Genomic DNA, 21,382 nt, shown 5'->3' with positions numbered 1-21,382 from the left:
GTGGACAGCAAAGTGAGAATTTTATTGTGCAGGGAAACGGGGTTCTTTACTGTGCTTATGACAATAAACACTTTGAATTGAATTTAGTTTAAAAATAGACTCATCACAGAAACATCAAGATCGTTCTAAAACAAGATACCGGGAAAATATAAATCCGCATAGCTCACCTAAGTTCTCTTGCAGCCATCACGTTCAATAATGATACGTAACCATGGTCTTCTTACAACCGTGAGTGTAGTAAATCCAGGAGAGTCAAATATTTACAAATACAGACTAGTAAAAAATGTTTTCTCTATGCCGTAGTGCAACCCAACGTGTGATTCACATTCATCTTTTTCGGCCAATTGCAGGCTTTGTTTTGCCCCTATAGCCTATGCGAGCCTATAAATGATAAAAAGGATCCGCCCCCTTTACCTCCGAATAACTTTAGCCAATAGTGACTGATTCAAATGATGATTGACACATTGGTTAGGAAATGAAACGCCGGGATATAAATCCCAGCATACACTGCGGACGACTTCGCCTTCGGGGGAAAATCGAGTCGCCGGCTGCTTACCTTAGTTGCAAGACTTTGCGACTTAATATTGATCCATATATAAGGCGCACTGTATTATAAGGCGCATGGTCAGCTTTTGAAAAAAACAAAGGCTTTTAGGAGTCCCTTATAGTGCGGAAAATACGGTATATCAGGGGTCCCCAACCTTATCTAGAGCACGAACAAGTTTAATGTCTGACAATATTTTTACGGCGCGACCAAAATGAAACGCCGGTATAAACATCACATCTCATTTTAACTCGGGGGCCACACGATAGAACAAACATTCTGCCGGGGGCCGGACTAGTAGATTAAAGAGAAAGAAAAAGAGAGATAAAGAAATAAGAGAAAGAAGGAGGGAAAATGAGATAGGGCGGGACAAAGAAAGAAAAAGAGAGAGAGGGAGAGAGCGTGAGAAACAAAAGATAAAAAGTCGTGAGAGAGGGGGAGAAGAAAGGGAGAGGAAGAAATAAATCCAAAGAGAAATAGAAAGACAGAAGGAGAGAAAAGAGAAAAGAAAGTGCAAAGGGTATGAAGATAGAAAGAGAAAAGAGAGAAAAGGAAAAAAGAAAATTAGAGCAAAATATGTTAAAAAAAACACAAAGAGAGAGAGAGAAAGAGAAAAAGAGAGACACTAAGAGTGAAAGAGACAGAGAGTAGGAGGTGTGAGAGAGAGAGAGAGAGAGAGGGAGAGAGAGAGAGAGAAAGAAAGACGAGAGAGAAAGAAAAGACAAGAAAGAAAGACGAGAGGGGGAGAGAGAGAAAGAGAGAAAGAAAAGACAAGAAAGAAAGACGAGAGGGAGAGAGAGAGAGAGAGAGAGAAATAAAGACGAGAAGGAAAGAGAGAAAGACAAAGACGAGAGAGAAAGAAAGACGAGAGAGAGAGCAAGACAGAAAGAGAGAGAGAGAAAGATGAGAGAGAGAGAGAGAGAGAGAAAGAGTGGACAAAAACAAGAGAGAGAGACAGACAGAGACAGAGAGTAGGAGAAAAGGGATGGAAGAGAGGGAGAGAAAGAGAGAGAGAGAAAGAAAGATGAGAGAGAGAGAGAGACAAAAACAAGAGAGAGAAAGTTAGAGCAAAAGAGGTTAAAAAACACAGAGAGAGAAGGAGACAAAGAGCAACAAAGGAAGAGAAAAAGAGAGACACAGAGAGTGAAACAGACAGAGACAGAGTGGGACAAAAAGAAAGAGAGAGAGAGAGAGACGGGGGGGGGGGAATAAATACAAGTACAGTGTCTTTATGAGAGGCACCTGGTTTTGGCAACATCAAGTTGGCATATTTCAACCTGCAGCTTGTTTTTCTCTTGTGCTTCTCTGAGTGTTGTCTCGCTGGCCGGATTCAGTCCCTTGGCGGGCCTAATCTGGGCCGTCTGTTTGACACCTGTGCTCTAAACGCAAAACTTTCCGTCGATTCACGTGCCACGGTATCAGAAACCATCCTAGTCAATAAACCAACCCTCCCGATAAGTGTTTTGGTGTTGTGTGGTCCTTGTGCACTGCCTGTCATGAACCAGAACTTGATCAGGACCCAAACGCGTGATGTTACTCACTCAAGACTTTTATTTTATGGGAAATGGGGAGTCATGCACGTTAGGCAGCAGTCTGGCGTGAAATGATAGTAAGCCAGAGGCCGACGAGATTGATACCAATTGCCCGAGTTGATATCGAATGGATGGGGTTGATACCAGACAGCACGGGACAGAGAGGATTGATATTGAAACAGGATATCGAAATTAAACAGGATAAACTAGACAGGAACGAAAACTGGAGAGAATAACAAACAGGACAAAAATAGATGGGAACGAACCTGGAAACCGAAATTAAACAGGACAAAATAAACGGGAACAATACCGGACAGGACATACCAAAAGGAACAGGACCGAGTCGAAACCCACCACTTGCGGGTCCGAAGTTCGTTGCCGGAGGGGCAAAAGGAGAGTGACAGGACTGGGTTTAAATAGCAGGGAAGCCAATCTGTCAACGAGCCGCCGGTGCCACACGGGCGGGGCCAGCTGGGCGCCATGGCAACCGTGACACTGCCTCGTATAATCGAGGTAGGAATTCGAAATATCCTCGAACCGTAATCATAAGCCTTCCTCCGTTGCCAACAGTTTTACCATATTTAGAGATACCTGGGTACTCGATTTTCGAACACCGAATGATTTCACTACTGAAATATTTTCTCATCCGGAGTAACTCTATTCATTGTTGCCACACATTCCAGAATACCCACAATATGAATAAAACATCGATCCGAACAACAATAAATACTTAAAATAGGAATAAAACAAGCTCCCTAAACAATGATGATGATTTAGATCAGTTATAGTTCTCATTATTTTTAACGTCGCCTACCCCGTATTGCTGACTCTTCTGCAATCAGTTTATCGGCAAGAGAGACAATAAAATGCACAAAATACCAATACTTAACACGTGTTCTCAAAATGAAACTAGCTCACTGTGTTTGGCTGCGTTTCGGTGTATTCGAGTACTTTTTAGGGCAGGGGTGTCAAACTCATTTTAGCTCGGGGGCCACACGATAGAACAAACATTCTGTCGGGGGCCGGACTAGTATATTGGAGAGAAAGAAAAAGAGAGAAAAAAATAAGACAAAGCAGAGAGAAAAAGAGAGTGGGTGGGACAATGAAAGAGAAAAGGGAGGGAAAGAGAGAAAGAGAGAGAGAGAAAAGGGGAGGAAAAGAGAGAGAGAAAGAAAAAGGGAGGAAAAGAGAGAGAGAGGAAAAGGGAGAGCGAGAGAGCCAGGAAAAGGGAGGAAAAGAGAGAGAGGAAAAGGGAGGAAGAGAGAGAGGGAGAGAAACACATACAAGTACAGTGTCTTTGTTCGAGGCTCAAGTGGACATATTTCGACCTGCAGCTCGTTTTTCTTTTGCGCTTCTCTGAGCGATGTCTCGTGGGCCGGATTCAATCCCGTAGTGGGCCTGATCTGGCCCCCGGGCCGCATGTTTGACACCCCTGTTTTAGGGGTTTCAGTAGGCGTTTGGACTGTATTTAAAACATGCCATTTCTTACTTTTACCTTTGTCTGTCAGAAACCAGAACAGGATCAGGACCCAAACGCGTGACGTTCTCACACAAGCCTTTTTGTTTACGGGAAATGGGGAGTCTTGCACGTTCTGTCAGGTACCAGAACAGGAAGTAGGAAGCAGAACCCACTCGCGTGACGTTACTCGCAGTTTATTGGGGAGAAGAGAAAGGAGCGCACACTCGGTCCGGAGATCGCTTGTCGCGGGGAGTGGATTGGTCGGAACGCGGAAGTGGTCAAAATCAAACGGATCGTGGTCAGAGCAAAACAGGAGCAAAAAGACAGGGAAAAACGGAGATTCACAGGGCTTGGCCAAACAAGAGCAAAAACACAGGAAAAACGGAGATTCTCAGGGCTTGACATGTCAAAAAAGGGAGCAAAAACAGGTGGGAGTCAGGGTCAAAAAGAGGCTTGCCTAGTGTTAACGGAGGTTCACAGACGCTCTGACAAAAGGCGACTCACAGGACAGCGTTTAAGTAGTGACAGGGAGATATCTGTCAACGAGTTTCAGCTGGTGTCCATGGGCGGGGCCAATTGGGCGCCCCGGCAACCGTGACAGAAGTTGACACCACTTGGCGGGGCCCAATTGGGCGCCATGGCAACCGTGACATGTTAGACAACATTCTGGCGTGGAAAGACAGGAAGCCAGAGACCGACGAGATCGATTTCAATTGTCCGAGTTGATATCGGACAGATGGGTTCGATACCGGACAAGACGGGACAGACAGACAGGATAGATAATGAAACAGGATATCGAAAATAAACAGGACAAGCAAGACGGGAACAAAAACTGGAGAGAATAATAAACAGGACAAAAATAGACGGAAACAAAACTGGAAACCGATATTGAACAGGACAAAGATAAACGGGAACAATACCGGACTGGAAATACCAACAGGAAAACAGGACCGTGACAGAACCCACGTCTTGCGGGGCAGAGGTTCGTTGACGTACTGGCAAAACAAGAGAAAGCGCACTGAGCTTAAAAAGACGGAAAGCCAATCTGTGAATCTGGCGCCACACGGGCGGGGCCAATCGGGCTCCATGGCAACCGTGACATTGTCACTGTGCAAAATTCTTAGTATTTGTCAGCTCTGTAACGATGGCTCTGCGGTATAGCAAGCCGGAAATGTCCTCCAGGCTGGGCAGAGAGGAGCCAATGATTTTTTTGGGCCTGCTTAAGTTTTTCCGTCTACTATATTGCTCCTAGTATTAGTACGACAGCCTTTTGTTTTCAATAGTTTCGCTTTCTGTACAAGAATGAGGGCACCCAATGAAATGAGTGCACACGCCCATACACACATACCTCAAGTACAAGGTGAGATAATGGAAACACGCATATCACACGATCCAGCAACGGAGGACGGACCGCTGCGACCGAAGCCACAGGACCAGTTAGCAAGTGTGACACAGGTGAGATTTTTGCTTGCTGTATATTTATCGAGACCGCGTGGAAATACATCTTGGCCTGGAAACGGTTAAGGGATCCATTCAACCACCCGTATTGGTTGTAGAAAAAACTGTTCTGTTACTCAGGTATCATCCCATTTCCAAACTCTTTCCATCAATTTATCCATCTATCAATCTATCTAGACATCTATCTATCTATCTAGACATCTATCTATCTATCTAGACATCTATCAATCTATCTAGACATCTATCAATCTATCTAGACATGTATCAATCTATCTAGACATCTATCAATCAATCTATATATCTAGACATATATCAATCTATCTATCTATCTATCTATCTATCTATCTATCTATCTATCTATCTATCTATCTATCTATCTATCTATCTATCTATCTATCTATCTATCTATCTATCTATCTATCTATCTATCTATCTATCTATCTATCTATCTATCTATCTATCTATCTATCTATCTATCTATCTATCTATCTATCTATCTATCTATCTAGACATCTAGACATCTATCTATCTAGACATCTATCTATCCAGACATCTATCTATCTAGACATCTATCTAGACATCTATCTATCTAGACATCTATCTATCTATCAATCTAGACATCTATCTATCAATCTAGACATCTATCAATCTATCTAGACTTCTATCAATCTATCCAGACATCTATCTAGACATCTTTCAATCTATCAAACTTTTTAGACATCTATCTAGACATCTATCAATCTATCTATCTATCTATCTATCTATCTATCTATCTATCTATCTATCTATCTATCTATCTATCTATCTATCTATCTATCTATCTATCTATCTAGACATCTATCTAGACATCTATCTATCTATCTAGACATCCATCTATCTATCTAGACATCTATCTATCTATCTCGGCATCTATCTATCTAGACATCTATCAATCTAGACATCTATCTATCTAGACATCTATCTAGACATCTATCTATCTAGACATCTATTTAGACATCATCCTACCTACCTACCTACCTACCTACCTACCTACCTGACATCGGAATCTGACCAGACCAAATTAGCCGGGGATATGTTAGGGCGGACTTTTTTCCGGCAATTTTTATCTCCTGTCTCTGTTCTGATCTTGACACAAACTCACTGAAAATGTAAACACTAAAATAAATATTAAACGTTAGACAGCGGCTCCCAGTCCCTATCTAAACCCACTACTGTCTGTCGCCTTTTTTCAGTCCGTCTGCGAACCTCAGTTTACACTAGGCAAGCCTTTTTTTCGACCCTGACTCCCACCTGTTTTTTGCTCCTGTCTGTCCCCCGACTTCGAAGCGTTTTTGATCCTGACCACGTCTACTCTCCCGTCCCGGCTTACGACCTCTTTTTGTCCCCGACCACGCCTTCTCTCCTTTCCTGGCTTACGACTCGCTTCCGACCCCCACCACATTTTTGCTCTCCTGTCCCGGCTGCAGACCCGTTTTTCCGTTCCTTACACCGCCATCGCACAGAAGATCCACTTTTGCGTTCAAAGCGACCTGCTTCCCATGTCCAGCAATCACCGGATCGTGGGAGCAATATAAATAAAACTTGTGAGAAACGAAACACAGGTGGGTCCTGTCTCCTATCTGTCCCGTTTTTTCAGTCCGTCTGCGAACCTCAGTTAACACTAGGCAAGACTTTTTTCGACCCTGACTCCCACCTGTTTTTGCTCCCGTCCGTCCCCCGGCTTCGACCCGTTTTTGATCCTGACCACGTCTACTCTCCCGTCCCGGCTTTCGACCTCATTTTGACCCCGACCACGTCTCCTCTCCTTTCCTGGCTTACGACTCGCTTCTGACCCCGACCACGTTTTTGCTCTCCTGTCCCGGCTACTGACCCGTTTTTCCGTTCCTGACACCGCCATCGCACAGAAGATCCACTTTTGCTTTCAAAGCGACCTTCTTCCCGCGTCCAGCAATACCGGATCGTGGGCACAACCCTTTCTCTTTCTTCCAATAAAACTTGTGAGAAACACAACGCAAGTGGGTCCTGTCTCCTATCTGTCCCGTTTTGTCAATCCGTCTGCGAACCTCAGTTAACACTAGGCAAGGCTTTTTTCGACCCTGACTCCCACCTGTTTTTTGCTCCCGTCTGTCCCCCGGCTTCGACGCGTTTTTGATCCTGACCACGTCTACTCTCCCGTCCCGGCTTTCAACCTCTTTTTGTCCCCGACCACGTCTTCTCTCCTTTCCTGGCTTATGACTCGCTTCCGACCCCGACCACGTTTTTGCTCTCCTGTCCCAGCTGCAGACCCGTTTTTCCGTTCCTGACACCGCCATCACACAGAAGATCCACTTTTGCCTTCAAAGCGACCTTCTTCCCGCGTCCAGCAATACCGGATCGTGGGCACAACCCTTTCTCTTTCTTCCAATAAAACTTGTGAGAAACACAACGCAAGTGGGTCCTGTCTCCTATCTGTCCCGTTTTGTCAATCCGTCTGCGAACCTCAGTTAACACTAGGCAAGGCTTTTTTCGACCCTGACTCCCACCTGTTTTTTGCTCCCGTCTGTCCCCCGGCTTCGACGCGTTTTTGATCCTGACCACGTCTACTCTCCCGTCCCGGCTTTCAACCTCTTTTTGTCCCCGACCACGTCTTCTCTCCTTTCCTGGCTTATGACTCGCTTCCGACCCCGACCACGTTTTTGCTCTCCTGTCCCAGCTGCAGACCCGTTTTTCCGTTCCTGACACCGCCATCACACAGAAGATCCACTTTTGCCTTCAAAGCGACCTTCTTCCCGCGTCCAGCAATACCGGATCGTGGGCACAACCCTTTCTCTTTCTTCCAATAAAACTTGTGAGAAACACAACGCAAGTGGGTCCTGTCTCCTATCTGTCCCGTTTTGTCAATCCGTCTGCGAACCTCAGTTAACACTAGGCAAGGCTTTTTTCGACCCTGACTCCCACCTGTTTTTTGCTCCCGTCTGTCCCCCGGCTTCGACGCGTTTTTGATCCTGACCACGTCTACTCTCCCGTCCCGGCTTTCAACCTCTTTTTGTCCACGACCACGTCTTCTCTCCTTTCCTGGCTTATGACTCGCTTCCGACCCCGACCACGTTTTTGCTCTCCTGTCCCAGCTGCAGACCCGTTTTTCCGTTCCTGACACCGCCATCACACAGAAGATCCACTTTTGCATTCAAAGCGACCTTCTTCCCGCGTCCAGCAATCACCGGATCGTGGGCGCAACCCCCTCTCTTTCTTCCAATAAAACTTGTGAGAAACGCAACACAAGTGGGTCCTGTCTCCTATCCGTCCCGTTTTGTCAATCCGTCTGCGAACCTCAGTTTAACACTAGGCAACTTTTTTTGACCCTGACTCCCACCTGTTTTTTGCTCCCGTCTGTCCTTTGGCTTCGACCCGTTTTTGATCCTGACCGCGTCTACAGAAGATCCACTTTTGTATTCAAAGCGACCTTCTTCCCGCGTCCAGCAATCACCGGATCGTGGGCGCAACCCTTTCTCTTTCTTCCAATAAAACTTGTGAGAAACACAACACAGGTGGGTCCTGTCTCCTATCCATCCCGTTTTGTCAGTCCGTCTGCGAACCTCAGTTAACACTAGGCAAGCCTTTTTTGGACCCCGACTCCCACCTGTTTTTTGCTCCCGTCTATCCCTGGGATTCGACCCGTTTTTGACCCCGACCACGTCTCCTCTCCTTTCCTGGCATACGACTCGCTTCCGACCCCGACCACGTTTTTGCTCTCCTGTCCCGGCGACTGACCCGTTGTTTCCGTTGTTTCTAAAACTCTTGTGATTTCAGGGTCTTCATCATGCGGACCAAGTGGGCACTCCTGGCCACAATCTTCATTTTCACGGGACCAAGTCTAAGCTTCAAACCTCTTCTGTTATCGGACAAATCCATCTCGCACGCTGACATTACCGAAAGGGCGGTGCTGCGAAAAACCGCCGAGGTCTGCCGCGACGTCGCCGCCGCCGAGGGAAGGGACTTCAGTTTGACTGTAAGAATTGAGAAATGTTGGGATTATTGTCTCATCTCATCTCATTACTACACCGCTTATCCTCAGTAGGGTCGCGGGAGTGCTGGAGCCCATCCCAGCAATCATCGGGCAGTGGGCATGGGACACCCTGAACCGGTTGCCAGCCAATCACAGGGCACACGGGGACAGACAACTCGCTCGCTCATTCACACCTAGGGACAATTTGGAGCGGCCAATCCACCTGAAATGCATGTCTTTGGAATGTGGGAGGAAACCGGAGTGCCCGGAGGAAACCCTCGCAAGCACGGGGAGAACATACAAACTCCGCACAGGAAGTCTGGAGCTGGATTTGAACCCACGCAGGAGGTTCCCAAGACATGAACTGTGCCGCACACGCGCTAACCACTGCGCCGCTGTGCTGCCCTGGGATTATTATGAGAAGTACAATTATACAATTCAAGGGAAAAATTTCCGTGATACAGTGCCTTGCAAAAGTATTGCCCCCCAAGAAGGTTGGGACCTATTGCCATATTTCAGGCTCCATAAAAACAATTCTAAAACAAATAAAACATTTCAAAAAGTAGACATTGCACAAATATTGGCCCCCTCTGACTTATTACCGTATTTTCCACACTATAAGGCGCACCTAAAAGTCTTAATTTTTTTCAAAAGCTGACCATGCGCCTTATAATTCAGTGCGCCTTATATATGGCTCAATATTAAATTCGCAAGGTCTCGCAACTTACGCAACAGCCGCCGACTCGATTTTCCCCGTGTATGCTGGGATTTATATACCGGCGTTTCATTGGCTAACCAATGTGTCAATCATTATTTGAATTGATCGCTATTGGCTAAAGTTATTCGGGGCCTCGGATTGGCTAGAGGGCCAAAAAAAACCCTGCAATTGGCCGAAAAAGATGTGTCAATCATCCGTTAAATCGATCGCTATTGGCTGAAGTTATTCGGAGCCTCGGATAGGCTAGAGGGCCAAAACAAACCCTGAAATTGGCCGAAAAAGATGTGTCAATCATCCGTTAAATCGATCGCTATTGGCTGAAGTTATTCGGAGCCTCGGATAGGCTAGAGGGCCAAAACAAACCCTGCAATTGGCCGAAAAAGATGACTGAATAGCAACCTTGCTAAAGTACGCCATAAAGAAACATGTTTCATTAGTCTGTATTTGTAAACATTTTACTCTCCTGGATTTACTACACTCACGGTTGTAAGAAGACCATGGTTGCGCATCATGATTGAACGTGAGAACTTAGGTGAGCTATGCGGCTTTATATTTTCCCGGTATCTTGTTTTAGAACGATCTTGATGTTGCTGTGATGAGTTGAGTGAATTCAACTCAATTCCAAGTGTTTATTGTCATATGCACAGTAAAGTTGCGAGCGAAAAAGAAAATAGAAACTAAGGAATGGTTGGCATTTCTTGAATCCCAAGACTTTAACCTTCCGAATGATATTTGAAACGATGCATTTGAGTGACATCGTACGGACACTGTTTCCGTATATGTCTGAGACACGTATTTGCTTCTTTGCAAGCTTTGGGAATGTTAAGGGGGTAATCAGTTGGACTGAATCATCTGACTGTTTTGTCGACGTTCCCATTGTAGTGCCTTATAATCTGGTGCGCCTTATCTATGGAAGATATAGGACCAAAAACTATTTTTGGGGGGTGCGCCCTATAACCCGGTGCGCCCTATAGTGCGGAAAATACGCTACTTTGAAAGCAACTTCTTTTAATGGGGTGACAAAAAGTAGTATCGTGTTATTACAATGTGACTACCGTATTTTCCGCACTATAAGGCGCACCTAAAGGCCTTTATTTTTTTCAAAAACTGACCATGCGCCTTATAATACAGTGCGCCTTATATATGGATCAATATTAAGTGGCAAAGTCTTGCAACTAAGGCAAGCAACCGCCGACTCGATTTTCCCCCAAAGGCGAAGTCGTCCGCGGTGTATGCTGGGATACATATGCCTGTCAAGGAACCGGACCGGGAGGCAAGAAGTGTGAACTGAGTTTCGTAACGATCAGATTCAGATTTAGATTCAGATCTACTTTATTGTCATTCTAGTACAGAACGAAATGTCGATACATCTGACCCGCACAGTTTCCTTGAATGTACAGATATAAATAAAATGTTGTATTGAGTTGGAGTATTGAGTACTAATATTATACTAAATAATTATGGCTATGTATAGTATTTCACAGTAGTGCAAAGAGTGCAAGAGGAGCAGCTAACCAGATGTTCAAAATGGGCAGTCAGGTAAACAAGTATACAATAACAATAACACTGGAGAACGGATGTGCAAGGGGTGGCTAGCTATAAAGAACTGCCAGTAGTGCAAAAAAGTCAAACAAAACCAACAGATGTACAGATAAGCAGTTACCTTTATTTAGACAATAAAAGTTGTCCAACACGCAGGGACAAAAACAAAACCAAAACAGGCTTACAGGCAATCAGAAACTCAGACTAGGTAATACTCACAAAACAGGCTTAAGGCACTAACTCGGAACAAACGGGCATGACAGATCTTCCTCGAATCAAACGGAACAGAACAGAGCAAAACAGAACGATGCAGAACAGAATAATGATCTCGCGACCGGCAGACCTAAAACCAGCCCTTATGAATCACACACGTCATTAAGACAATCTGTGTCAGGCGGTGTCAAGGGGCGGGGCCAGCTGGTTTTCATGGCGACCATGCAAGACATGACAATGCCAGCGTTTCATTTCCTAGCCAATGTGTCAATCATCATTTGAATCAATCACTATTGGCTAAAGTTATTCGGAGGTAAAGGAGGCGGATCCTTTTTATCATGTACAGGCTCGCATAGGCTAAAGGGGCGAAACAAAGCCTGCAATTGGCTGAAAAAGATGCATGTGAATAGCAAGTTTGGTTGTCTACGGCATAGAGAAAACATTTTTTACTATTCTGTATTTGTAAATATTTTACTCTCCTGGATTTACTACACTCACGGATATAAGAGGACCATGGTTGTGCATTATTATTGAACGCAACGACTTCGGTGAGCTACTCCGGCTGTATATTTTCCCAGTATCTTGTTTCAGAGTGATCTCGATGTCTGTGTGATGGGTCTTTCTTTAAATTAAACTCAATTCCAAGTTTTTATTGTCATATGCACAGTAAAGTTGCGAGCGAAAAAGAAAATAGAAACTAAGGAATGGTTGGCATTTCTTGAATCCCAAGACTTTAACCTTGCAAATGATATTTGGAACGATGCATTTGAGTGACATCGTACAGACACTGTTTCCGTATCTGTCTGAGACACGTATTTGCTTCTTTGCAAGCTTTCGGAATGTTAAGGGGGTAATAAGTTGGACTGAACTATCTGACTGTTTTGTCCACGTTCCCATTGTAGCGCCTTATAATCCGGTGCGCCTTATGTATGGAAAAATAGGACCAAACACTATTTTTTGGGGGTGCGCCCTATAACCCGGTGCGCCCTATAGTGCGGAAAATACGGTACTATGTTGTTACACATTTGACAATTAGGAATTGGATTAAAACAGGCTCAGTCAAGCGCAACAGACTTTTAGCTTTTAACTTTTAGATTTTAAATAATTTATAGAATTGTCATGAACTGGAACAGGATCAGGACCCAAACGTGTGACATTTCTCACGCAAGCCTTTTATTTTACGGGAAATGGGGAGTCATGCACGTTAGGCAGCAGTTTGGCATAGAAAGACAGGAAGCCAGAGACTGACGAGATCGATTCCAATTGCCCGAGTTGATATCGGACGGATGGGGTCGATACCAGACAGGACGGGACAGACAGGATTGATAATAAAACAGGATATCGAAATTAAACAGGACAAACTAGACGGGAACGAAAACTGGAGAGAATAATAAACAGGACAAAAATAGACAGGAACGAAACTGGAAACCGATAATAAACAAGACAAAAACAGGAACAATACCGGACAGGAAATACCAGCAGGAAACAGGACAGAGTCAGAACCCACGTCTTGCTTGGAAGAGGTTTGACGGGCTGACAAATGAAGAGTCAGAGCACTGAGCTTAAATAGACGGAAAGACAATCTGTCAACAAGCTGCAGCTGGCGCCACACGGGCGGGTCCAATCGGGCGCCATGGCAACCGTGACAATAATTTAAAAGCTGATTAGTAAAAAAATGCAAGTAAAATATATGGAACTGATCATGGTAATGATTTTATACCAGTAAGAACACATCAATATAAAACCCTTCCTTTACATTGGTTTTAGTTTTTGAATTTCCTAGAAAATCACGATGGCCTATCGAAATCACAAAATCACACACTTACCAATGAATTTCTTTTTATTATTTTTCAAAGATGAATAGGTCAAACATATATGGCCAATTTGGCAAATTCTATGGATTATTTTTCTTATTTTACAAAATGTTATTTTGTTTTATTTTGAAAATCTAACTAAAGCATGATTTAAAAAGTAATATGTATATCGCTAAATTCTATTATTTGTTTTAATTTTAAGTATATAAAAAAAATTAAGTATACAGGGTAGCACGCAACGCAGTGGTTAGCGCATGTGCGGCACAGTTCTGAGGTCATAAGAGCCTTCCTGTGTGGAGTTTGCATGTTCTCCCCATGCTTGCGTGGGTTTTCTCCCACATCCCAAAAACATGCATGTCAGGTTAATTAGCAGGTCCAAATTGTCCCTAGGTGTGAGTTGTCTCTGTGCTCCCTGCGATTGACAGGTAACCAGTTCAGGGATGGGCTCCAGCACCCCCGCGGCCCTACTGAGGATAAGCAGTGCAGCTAATGAATGAATGAATGAATAAATGCTCTAGTCTTTAGGTTACAGGTGTAGATATAGACAAGAATTGGTAACATAACGAGGGAATAACTGGAAATACCGTTCTCCGCTCGATACCTTGTATGGACAATTGGTTGCATTGAGCGCTACGCGGTGCACAAACAGTTTCAGAGCAGATATTTACCACAGATATTCAAAAAAGTTGACGGACTCAACAGTACAATTTGATTGGGTGAGAGGAATGGGCGGAGCTGTACACAGGACAGGACGCACGCAAGCTGCACTGAAGGTACACACGTTGGTATCCTCGTTTGCAGAATTTTGTGACATTTTTATAAACAAACTTTGCTCGCACTTCGTTTTGAAACCATTGTTTGGGACAAAAATGCGCCTCAACAGTCTAAAGTAATTGAAGGAGGGAGACAAATTTTAGGTAGTAGATTTATATTGATATGGGACACAACTGTTACACATTGAAATAAAATGTGCTGAGGAATTAGCTTTTGTCTGTAGACCAGGTTTAGCAGTTTTGTTGAATATATGGTGAGGCTCTCTCTCAAAAAAATCCAAAAATTTTTGCTGTAATGGCTCTTTGGGTCAAAAAGGCCCATGGCCCCTGTCGTATAGTATGGAAAATTCCAAAAAGAGGGTCTGAAAAAACATCGTATTACACTGTCACGGTTGCCACGGCGCCCAATTGGCCCCACCGGTGTGGCGCCAGCTGCGGCTCATTGACAGATCGGCGTTCCGTCTATTTAAGCTCAGTGCTCTCACTCATCGTTGGTCAGTCCGTCAACGAACCTCCGCCCTGCAAGATGTGGGTTTTGACTTGGTCCTGTTGGTATTCCCTGTTCGGTATTGTTCCCGTTTATCGTTGTCTTGTTTAATATCGGTTTCCAGTTTCGTTCCTGTCTATTTCTGTTTTGTTTGTTATTCTCTCCAGTTTTCATTCCCGTCTAGTTTGTCCTGTTTATTTTCGATATCCAGTTTCATTATCAATCCTGTCTGTCCGTCCCGTCCGGTATCGACTCCATCTGTCCGATATCTACTCGGGAAATTGATATCAATCTCGTCGGCCTCTGGCTTCCTATCATTTCACGCCAGACCGCTGCCTAACGTGCATGACTCCCCATTTCCTGTAAAATAAAAGGCTTGTGTGAGAAACGTCACGCGTTTGGGTCCTGATCCTGGTCCGGTTCATGAAATTACACACTATGAAGTTAAAACATACGGTGGGATCGCCGTGTCATGGAAGACTACTGTGCCTGACACAAACCCTTAAAGGGACAGTGTGTAATATGTAGTGCCTCCTAGTGGTACAAAACACTTTCATCCTGTTTATAAAACATTGATTTGAATACTATCGTATCGATGTTAATTTTCATTACAAAGAAAAATCAAATAGGTTGAGAAATTTGTATTTCTTACACCCTCACTTAGGTTGTAGCCACACTGTGCTCTGTGGCACTCGTCCTTGCTTGCACCAGACAACACAGTGCCATCTAGTGGTCAAATATTCCACAGTAAGGCTTTAAATTAAGAAAATTGGGGAAATCCTACGCTCTAAAACACAGGTATCAAAGAGGGGGCCCGCGGGCCAGATCAGGCCCGCTCAGGGATTGAATCCGGCCGGCGAGACAACACTCAGAGAAGCGCAAGAAAAAACAAGCTGCAGGTTAAAATAAGTCAACTTGATGTTGCCAAAGCCAGGTGCCTCGAACAAAGACGCTGTACTTGTATTTCTCTCTCTCTCTCTCTCTCTCTCTCTCACTCTCTCTCTCTCTCTCTCTCTCTTCTACCCATTTTCTCCTACTCTCTGTCTCTCTCTCTTCTTTTTGTCTCTCTCTCTCTGTCCCTCTCTCATCTTTCTCTCTCTCTCTCTCTCTCTCTCTCTCTCTCTCTCTTCTACCCCTTTTCTCCTACTCTCTGTCTCTGTCTGTCTCTCTCTCTTGTTTTTGTCTCACTCTCTCTCTCTCTCATCTTTGTCTCTCTCTCTCTCTCTTTCTGTCTTGCGCTCTCTCTCATCTTTGTCTTTCTCTCTCTCACTCTCTCTCTCTCGTCTTTATTTCTCTCCCGTCTTTCTTTCTCTCTCTCCCTCTCTCTCTCTCCTTCTCTTTCTCTCTCTCTCTCTCACCCCTTTTCTCCTACTCTCTGTCTCTTTCACTCTCAGTGTCTCTCTTTTTCTCTTTCTCTCTCTCTCTTTGTGTTTTTTTTAACTAATTTTGCTCTAATTTTCTTTTTACCTTTTCTCTCTTTTCTCTTTCTCTCTTCATACCCTTCACACTTTCTTTTCTCTTTTCTCTCCTGTTTTTCTATTTCTCTTTGGATTTCTTTCTTCCTCTCCCTTTCTTTTCCCCCCTCTCTCACGACTTTTTATCTTTTGTTTCTCACGCTCTCTCCCTCTCTCTCTTTTTCTTTCTTTGTCCCGCCCTCTCTCCTTTTCCCTCCCTCTTTCTCTTAATTCTTTATCTCTCTTTTTCTTTCTCTTTAATCTACTAGTCCAGCCCCCGACAGAATGCTTGTTGTATCGTGTGGCCCCCGAGTTAAAAAGAGTTTGACACCCCTGCTCTAAAACATGACTTCCTGTCCCCCCAGATTGACGACAGTCTCACGGCCGGCCAAGTATACGAAGCTTGCTTGTCCTCGGAAGAATCCGGTTCAATTCTGTCCAGAATCTACTTTTCCGGTGCCATTATCGATATGTACATGAGCAACGCCGAAGTGGATGTCGCATTCCTGTTGAGTGCGGTCCGCCATTTTGACGACGAGAGCTTCGACGGTGGACGAAACGTGATCAAGCGAGGTACAGCTTTAATTGTTCTCTATTTTACAAATTTGGGGGATCTGCGAATATTTTCATTCATATTTCGTGCGTTTTTCAGGGAAATGACGAATTACGAAAGAATTTTGTTGCATCATTTTTTCATTGTTATTGATAATATATCAGGCGGCATGGCAGCTGAGCGGTTACAAGTTTTCCTGTGTGGAGTTAACTAGAGCTGGTACAGTGGAATTAGTGGGTGGATGCACAGGGGAGCGGAGACTGCAAATTCATATTCAAAGCATTGGATTAGAGGAGGGCAGCGCGGCGGCGCAGTGGTTAGCGCGTGTGCGGCACAGTTCTGAGGTCATGAGATCAAACCTCCTGTGTGGAGTTTGCATGTTCTCCCTGTGCTTGCGTGGGTTTCCTCCAGGCAATCCGGTTTCCTCACACATTCCAAAAATATGCATGTCAGGTTCATTGGCCGATCCAAAACCTGTCCTTAGGTGTGAGTTGTCTGTCTCTGTGTGCCCTGGCAACCAGTTCAGGGTGTCCCCTGCCCACTACCCGAAGATAGTTGGGATGCGCTTCAGCACCCCCGCGACCCTACTGAGGATAAGAGGTGCAGATAATGAATGGATGGATGGATGATAATATCTCATCTCATCTCATTAGCCGTACCGCTTATCCTCATTAGGGTTGCGGGGAGGGGGGGGGGGGGGTTGGGGGCGGCTGGAGCCCATCCCAGCCATCTCCGGGCAGTGGGCAGGGGACACCCTGAACTGGTTGCCAGCCAATCGCAGGGCACACAGGGACAGACAACTCATTCGCTCATTCACACCTAGGGACAATTTGACCGGCCAATCCACCTGAAATGCATGTTTTTGGAACGTGGGAGGAAACCGGAGTGCCCGGAGGAAACCCACGCAAGCACGGGGAGAACATACAAACTCCGCACAGGAAGTCTGGAGCTGGATTTGAACCCACGACAGGTTCCCATGACATGATCTGTGCCGCACAAGCGCTGACCACTGCGCCGCCGTGCTGCCCGGATGAAAATATATCATTAAAAAAGTTGTTTGGCCCCGATAGGCAGGTAGGTAGATTGCATGGCTTCCTCTAGACACTGACGTGTGAGTGTGTGTGTGAATGGGTAAGTGTGAAGCACATCGTAAAGTGCTTTTAAGTAACTTGAAAAGCGTTTTATAAATGCAGACCATGTACCATTCCTGTGTTCTTCTAAATTGTGTTTCCCTGTTTGGGAAGTATTTTATCAACAGGTTGTTTCGAAACAAGACGTTTATCAGTCCCGCCCCAAAACATACACAACAGACCAGAGAGAGTTGAAATGAGAGGGGACACGTTGTTTATTTCATCCAAACATTCAGTCGTGTTCTCCGACTTGTCCGGGCGACAGTGGCATTTATACTGTGTTCGGTCAGCGATTTCCCAGAAATAGTTGGAGTTGCCCTGACCCAGCCAAATTCTCATCAGTTACGTAAATAGTTGGAGTCCAAATTCTTATCAGTTAAGCAAATAGTTGGAGTCGCCCTGACCCGGCCAAAGTCCTGTCAGTTACGCACCTTCCAGATGTTTCTACTTTTATTCCACAACATATCCTCCCCTTGGGAGTTTATCTCCCACACGTCCAATCAGGTAAACAAAAACAACCGGAAAAATAAAATCTAAGAAAAATACAGAGGAATGGTAAAGTATACTAAATCATAGCTGTACGGACCTTATGACCCGAATTGTATTCTTAGCTGCTAGCGCATCAGCCTGCTGTAATTGATTCATTTGAACTTTATTGTTAACGCTTTGCTCAAAAATCTCCGACACTTCAAATATTGACTTGAACATACCCTCAAACCATGCACTAGTCCCCGCCCCCTTTTTTTAAGATGTTTCAGGTAATATTCTCAGTCAAATGACGGATGAATTAGTTTTAAGAGTAGGCCGAGATTTTTTTTTCAAAGTGATTTCAAAGATTTTTCAAGGGGTTTATGTCGTTTGGGTCAGGTAGTGCATGAGTTGGGTTCGTTGGTTAGGTTTGTGTTAGTTTGGGTTTGTGGGATGGTTTGGGTTGAGATTGCTGGTTGGTTGGGATGGTGGGGTTTTTTTGTAGACTTGAATTAGAATTGTCTTTATTGTTATTTATATCAAGGTTGCCAAACATGGTATGCAACAGGCAGGGTTGGGTAGGGTTACTTTAACTGGATTACTTTCAATGACTTTTGGATGACTCCAATACCAAATATGCTAATAAAAGACAAAAGAAAGTAAATATGAATAAAATGACTCAATTTTGTGCAGGCTTGGGGAGTAACGGAATACATGGAACGGAAAAAATGATGTTGGCAAGCTGTTTTTTTTTTTTTTCATTTTGTTTCTGTCGCCGGAGATCAAAGAGATCAAAGCCAGGAGAGAAAGCTTACCACGTGTTGTGAGTCATCATTTTATTCATATTTAGTTTATTTTGTCTTTTATTAGCATATTTGGTATTGGAGTAATCCAAAAGTAATTGAAAGTAATCCAGTTAAAGTAACCCTACCCCACCCTGCATTTTATGTTAGTTTTGCCGGAGATCAAAGAGATCAAAGCCAGGAGAGAAAGCTTACCACGTGTTGTGAGTCATCATTTTATTCATATTTAGTTTTTTTTTGCCTTTAATTAGCATATTTGGTACTGGAGTAATCCAAAAGTAATTGAAAGTAATTCAATTAAAGTAACCCTACCCCACCCTGCATTTTATGTTAGTTTTGCCGGAGATCAAAGAGATCAAAGCCAGGAGAGAAAGCTTATCACGTGTTGTGAGTCATCATTTTATTCATATTTAGTTTCTTTTGTCTTTTTTAGCATATTTGGTATTGGAGTCATCCAAAAGTAATTGAAAGTAATCAAGTTAAAGTAACCCTACCCAACCCTGGCATTGAGATTAGACATGGCACCCAGGGTAAAACATGTCATATAAAGACGTTGAAGAGAAAAAAGAGAAAAGACTATCAGGATGAATAGGCAACATACAACATAGTGCTTAGAAAAATGGGTCCAAGTTATAATAATAATAATAATAATAATAATAATAATAATGCAATGAAGAAAAACAGTGCAATGTAACAATAATTCTTGTGTTTGTTGGTTAGGTTTGAGGTTTGGTTTAGGTCATATTTGTTGGTTGGGTTTGTGGGTTGGGTTTGTTGGTAGAGTTGGGTCAGTTTAGGTTGTGTTTATTGGTTGGGTTCGGTTTGTTGATTGGTGGGTTGAGTTGGTGAGTTGGGGTTGGGTGAAATAGATTTGTCTTGTTGGTCGAGTAGGCAGGGTAGGGTTTTCTGGTTTGATTTAAGGTTTGGTTTAGTTTGTTGGTTTTATGGGATGGGTTTGTTTGTAGAGTAGCACCAGGTTAGATCGGGCTTATTGGCTGGGTTAGGTAGGGTGGGATATGGTTTGTTGGTTAGGTCTGGTTTGTGGGGTGGGTTTTCATTGTAGGGTTGGGTTGGTTTAGGTTGTATTTATTGGTTGGGTTGGGTAAGTTGGTTGGTGGGTTGACTCGGGTCTGTTTGGGTTTTGTTTAATCTGTTGGGTTTGTTGTTTCGGTAAGTAGGATAGGGATAGTTGGTTTGGTTGAAAAGTTGGGTTGAGCTTGTGGGTTGGTTTGGGTGTGTTGGTTGTGTAGGGTTGATGGGATAGGTTTGTTGGTAGAGTTGGGTTTGTAGGGCAGTTTGGGTTGGGTTTTTTGTCGGGTTGGGTTCATCAGTTGGGTTTGTTGGTCTGGCTTGAGGTTCAAGCTAGGTTGGGTTTGCGGGTTCTGTTTGTGGTTTGTGTCATGATTACTGATGCGAGGCACCTGTGCTCGTTCCTTTGGCGCCAGCGGCCCTGGTCGCTGATTGGCTCCCTGACACTTTTTAAACCCCCCCCGGCTCCCTATTACCAGCGTCCGACCGTCTGCAAACCTATGATATTAGCTAGGCAAGCTTTTGAACTCTCCAACATTATCCTGCCCTGTTTTCCTGCCGGATACCTGTTGCCGACCTTTTTCTGGACCCGTTTCTGCTTTTGCTCCTCCGTCCTGGCCATCGACCTGTTTCTCGCTGTCAACGACAGGAAGTGCCAATTCCGCGTTCCTGCCATCTGCTACCCTTGACCGACGGTCATCGGATCGTGGATGCAAGCACTGCTCTCTTTCTTAATAAAACGAACGCTATTGGGTCCTGTCTCTGTTCCTGGTTTGTGACAGTTTGGAACTGTGGTTTGGGTTCATTTGTTGATGACTACATTTCCTTAAATTTACCTCTAACATTTTTCTGGTCTTGTTTCACTAAACAGGTGTGTCTACCGTGAAAGCCAGAGTCAAACGGGCCAACTTCATCACAGCACGTCTAACACTTGGACAGATATTTCACACTCTGCAGGTGAATTAAGCAATGACTTTGCTTGGAGATATAATTAATTTGGGAAGCCGTTAATGCTAATGCTAATATAAAAACAACTGGCACGGTCAAAGTGTTAGCTATTGTATTAATACACTAATGTACTTCAAGGATTTCTACAGCCACAGCAATTGGGTGGAGTTGAATAACACGCGCCCTTACGGTGCTTTGATCAGACCCGATCAACCATTGGAGAACCTAGCAGGTAGGACAGATGACTTGACTTGACTAAGAGGCAATTATTTATTGTCCAAAATCAATATGGAATCAACATTTGGATGCGATGATTCTGATCATTCCCTCATTACTTTTGCAGGCTCAGATGTTCCAACATGTAGAGGTTGTACAGAACCAGACTGCGAGGACAACAGTTTGCCTGACGTGCTGGAAAAGAAGCTTCTCACATCTGGCTACTTCAGTGTCACCTCTTCAGAAAAACCGGAAG

At 44.2% G+C, this 21,382-nt stretch overlaps 1 protein-coding gene across 4 annotated transcripts in view; it reads left to right on the top strand.

The window, feature by feature from the left end:
- The first annotated feature begins 4,894 nt into the window (after positions 1-4,894).
- The window catches only part of LOC148360613 (von Willebrand factor A domain-containing protein 7-like), a 41,288-nt gene continuing 24,800 nt past the window's right edge, over positions 4,895-21,382 (top strand). The window contains exons 1-7 of one of the 4 annotated variants that reach the window (XM_088341485.1): positions 4,906-4,990; positions 6,460-6,594; positions 8,783-8,981; positions 16,345-16,552; positions 20,834-20,919; positions 21,049-21,142; positions 21,254-21,382. In XM_088341485.1, the coding sequence (XP_088197611.1) occupies positions 8,793-8,981; positions 16,345-16,552; positions 20,834-20,919; positions 21,049-21,142; positions 21,254-21,382 (706 nt within the window). In that variant the 5' untranslated portion in view covers positions 4,906-4,990; positions 6,460-6,594; positions 8,783-8,792. Of the gene's footprint in view, positions 4,991-5,092; positions 5,114-6,459; positions 6,595-8,780; positions 8,982-16,344; positions 16,553-20,833; positions 20,920-21,048; positions 21,143-21,253 lie in introns of those variants that run through there. The other 3 variants (XM_088341482.1, XM_088341484.1, XM_088341486.1) reach the window with 3 other exon arrangements.

The sequence above is a fragment of the Urocampus carinirostris genome, chromosome 8 (genome assembly GCF_059441175.1).
Source record: "Urocampus carinirostris isolate Australia breed hairy pipefish chromosome 8, RoL_Ucar_1.0, whole genome shotgun sequence".
NCBI lineage: Eukaryota > Metazoa > Chordata > Actinopteri > Syngnathiformes > Syngnathidae > Urocampus > Urocampus carinirostris.
This window is presented reverse-complemented; position numbering and strand designations above follow the sequence as displayed.